General features: G+C 51.2%; 1 protein-coding gene across 1 annotated transcript in view; it reads left to right on the top strand.

The window, feature by feature from the left end:
- Nucleotides 1-3,054, top strand: part of KLHL10 (kelch-like family member 10) — a 3,267-nt gene extending 213 nt beyond the window's left edge. The window contains exons 2-7 of the mRNA XM_009080995.1: nt 126-663; nt 932-1,122; nt 1,155-1,480; nt 1,900-1,928; nt 2,001-2,127; nt 2,692-3,054. Of these exons, the coding sequence (XP_009079243.1) occupies nt 126-663; nt 932-1,122; nt 1,155-1,480; nt 1,900-1,928; nt 2,001-2,127; nt 2,692-3,054 (1,574 nt within the window). The remainder of the gene's footprint in view (nt 1-125; nt 664-931; nt 1,123-1,154; nt 1,481-1,899; nt 1,929-2,000; nt 2,128-2,691) is intronic.
- The last annotated feature ends 256 nt before the right edge of the window (nt 3,055-3,310 follow it).

The following is a 3,310-nucleotide window of genomic DNA, read 5'->3' on the forward strand; positions in this document are numbered from 1 at the left end:
GTTCTGCTCCCCCGGGTGCTACCTGTCCCCAGCTGGTGTCTGCTTTTTCAAAGATTAATTAATAAACCGCATGGCCTTAGCAGCATGGCTTCGGGAGGTGGGAGGAGCAAAGGGGTCAGCACAGGGTTTAACGCAGCAACACTATATTTTCAGGACTCTCTTTGCCAGCTGGGACAGCACAGAGAAGACAGACTATCAGATCCCTGGTGTTTCAGCAGAAATGATGAGTCTCATCATCGATTATGCCTACACCGGGACAGTATCAATCACAGAGGACAACGTTGAGAGTTTGCTGACCGCAGCTAAGCAGTTCAACATCGTGGACATGGTCAGCCTGTGCTGCGAGTTCCTCAGATCCAAGCTGAGCGTTAAGAATTGCATTGGCATCTACAGGCTCACCAACTATTACATGTGCCATGACCTGTGTGCAGCAGCCTCCATGTACATCCTGAATCACTTTGAGGAGGTGTCCCAGGCATCTGAGGAGTTCCTAGACCTCTCTGCCAAGGAGCTGGCCCAGTTCATTGAGAAGGACGAGCTCCATGTGAGGCAAGAAAAAGCTGTGTTCGAGGCTGTGCTGAGGTGGATCGCTCATGATGCACAGAACAGGAGGCAGCACATTGCCTGCTTGCTGAGTAAGGTGAGTGCAGCACAGCTTTCGAGCCAAAGGCTGCCTCCACTGGGGAAACCATCAGCATTAGTATTCTAACTTCCTGCTTGCATGTTTTGTTTTAGGTGGGTACTACTAGGCTACGACTACTTCATGAACCATGTCAAATGTCACGAGTATGTGAAGGATGATGCAGAGTGCAAGGATCTCATCATCAGCACCCTGTCAGAAATGTATGACCTGAACAGGTATGGCCGGATTTCCTCGGCTAACACCAACCCACTTACGCAGCCACGCCTGCCCTATGCCATCCTCTTGCTACGACTACTTCATGAACCATGTCAAATGTCACGAGTATGTGAAGGATGATGCAGAGTGCAAGGATCTCATCATCAGCACCCTGTCAGAAATGTATGACCTGAACAGGTATGGCCGGATTTCCTCGGCTAACACCAACCCACTTACGCAGCCACGCCTGCCCTATGCCATCCTCTTTGCTATCGGGGGCTGGAGCAACGGTGGACCAAACAGCCCCATGGAGAAGAAAGTCCCGTTGCCTGTCACGGCACAGTGTACTTGAAAGGCCACATCTACATTATCGGTGGATTTGATGAAGTAGAGTATATCAACATTGTCAAGCGGTTTGACCCACTCCGGAAGACATGGCAGCAGGTGACACCGATGCACTCACGGCGCTGCTATGTCAGTGTTACAGTTGTGGACGACTTCATCTACGCCATGGGAGGCTTTGACGGGTACATCCGCCTCAACACTGCGGAGCGGTACAACCCAAACACCAACCAGTGGACCCTGATCGCCTCCATGCATGAGGAGAGGAGCGAGGCCAGCGCGACCACGCTGAATGGAAAGGTAAACTGACTGGGAGAGGATAGAGAGCGGTTTGGGTTGCAGCATGAAGAAAGTTCACATAAGCCTTCATATAAAGCTGCAGCTGCCTGGCATGACAGAGATGGGGCCAAGAGTGCAAAAACTCTTCTGGTAGCTGCTGCCCACCTGCAGCCCACCCGCTGCCCAACAGCCTCTTCCTGGCCACAGGTTGGATACAAGGCCTGTCTGCTTGATGCAGCTCAGAAAATCAAGGATCTAAGTCCCACTGGTCTCAATAACTCCCTGCACTGCTGCCACTTGGAAATCAGGATGACAGAACCATTCCCATTCTTTAGAAAACACCCCAAAAATCCAGCCACCCATTCATGTCCTGGCCATCACGTTCTCTCAACAAGAGTCAAACTGCCCCCCTCACACTTTCCTCTCTCTCCTGCCCCCAGGTGTACATCTGTGGAGGGTTCAATGGCGAGCAGTACTTGAACTCAGCTGAGGTGTTTGATCCCTTCACAAACCAGTGGTCCCTGATTGCCCCAATGAGCAGGCAGTGCTTGAACTCAGCGGAGGTGTTTGATCCCCTCACAAACCAGTGGTCCCTGATTGCCCCAATGGGCAGCAGGAGAAGTGGAGTTGGCGTGATGGCGTATGGGACCCAGGTTTATGCGGTAAGTGCTAACAGCAGCCAGCACTGCAGTCCTTTGGATGGCTGCAGTTCCCCAATCTCCAGACTAGCCTTTAGTTTCTGTGAGGTTTAGGGAAGTCCGAGGTTTCTGTAAGCCATTGGTTTCTGTAAGGTTTAGGGAAGCCCGAGCCAGAACGGTTGATGTGCTTCCCAAGAATATTATCGCCCATCTCACACCTTTGGGTCTGAAAAAGAAGTGAGCAATATTTAAGTAGCTGCAGCAAAGAACTTATTTTCTCTGGCTGACAACAGCATGAGCAGCACAGAGCGGTGGCTTGGGCCTGTTTGTTCATTGTTTATTGTCTCTGTGGACTGCCCTCAACCTCTTGGTGAACAGCCCAATCCAACAGTTGCACAAAATGCCTTGGGAAGCTCCCAGAGGGCAGGGAGCAGACTGCAAAAAGCAAGCACTGTGTTCTGAGATCCTATGCTCGCCACTGTGCTCAGCTCCCAGTCAGGGGTGCAGGAGCAGTCCCCATCTCAGTGATGCATGATAGGATTTGGCTGAGGAAAGGCATTTCAGCTCTGTCCCTTTGGCGTTCACAGGTTGGAGGGTTTAATGGGCACAGGCTGGCTCAGCGTGGAAGCCTACAACCCTGTCAGCAACACCTGGCACGCTGTGTCCTCCATGCTAAATCCACGCAGCAACTTTGGCATTGAAGTGCTGGAAGGGCGGTTGTTTGTGGTTGGGGGCTTAATCGGGTTCTATACCACAGTCACCGTAGAGTACTACGACGAGAAAACCCACGAGTGGTACAATGCCCAGAGCACACGCATCACCCGCAGTGCCGTCGGCTGCTGTGTGGTGCCAGGGCTCTCCAATGTCACGGAGTACATCAACAGGCAACGCAACTGCTGGAGCAGCTCCTCCGGCCGCCGCATCTTTCCAACTTCAACTCACCGCTCACCCCTGTAAAGAGCTCTCCTTAGCTGGCAGTGTTCAGAGCAGTCACCATTGGATGCCTATGTAAATAGTTGTCTTTAGCTAGTAAAGTCTTCACCACAGCAAGTGAGGGTGTTCTCTTGTTCTCAACCAGAAACAACTGCTACAGGCCCAAAGAACCATTCGGATTTAAAACTCTCAAAAAAAAACCGTGTGTGTCATCCTTAGCCTATACAGCAACCTAAACCATTAAAGTGACAACAGATTTTTAGAACAATAAAAGGTTTAT

The sequence above is a fragment of the Acanthisitta chloris genome, unplaced genomic scaffold, assembly GCF_000695815.1.
Source record: "Acanthisitta chloris isolate BGI_N310 unplaced genomic scaffold, ASM69581v1 scaffold838, whole genome shotgun sequence".
In the NCBI taxonomy this organism is placed as follows: Eukaryota; Metazoa; Chordata; class Aves; order Passeriformes; family Acanthisittidae; genus Acanthisitta; species Acanthisitta chloris.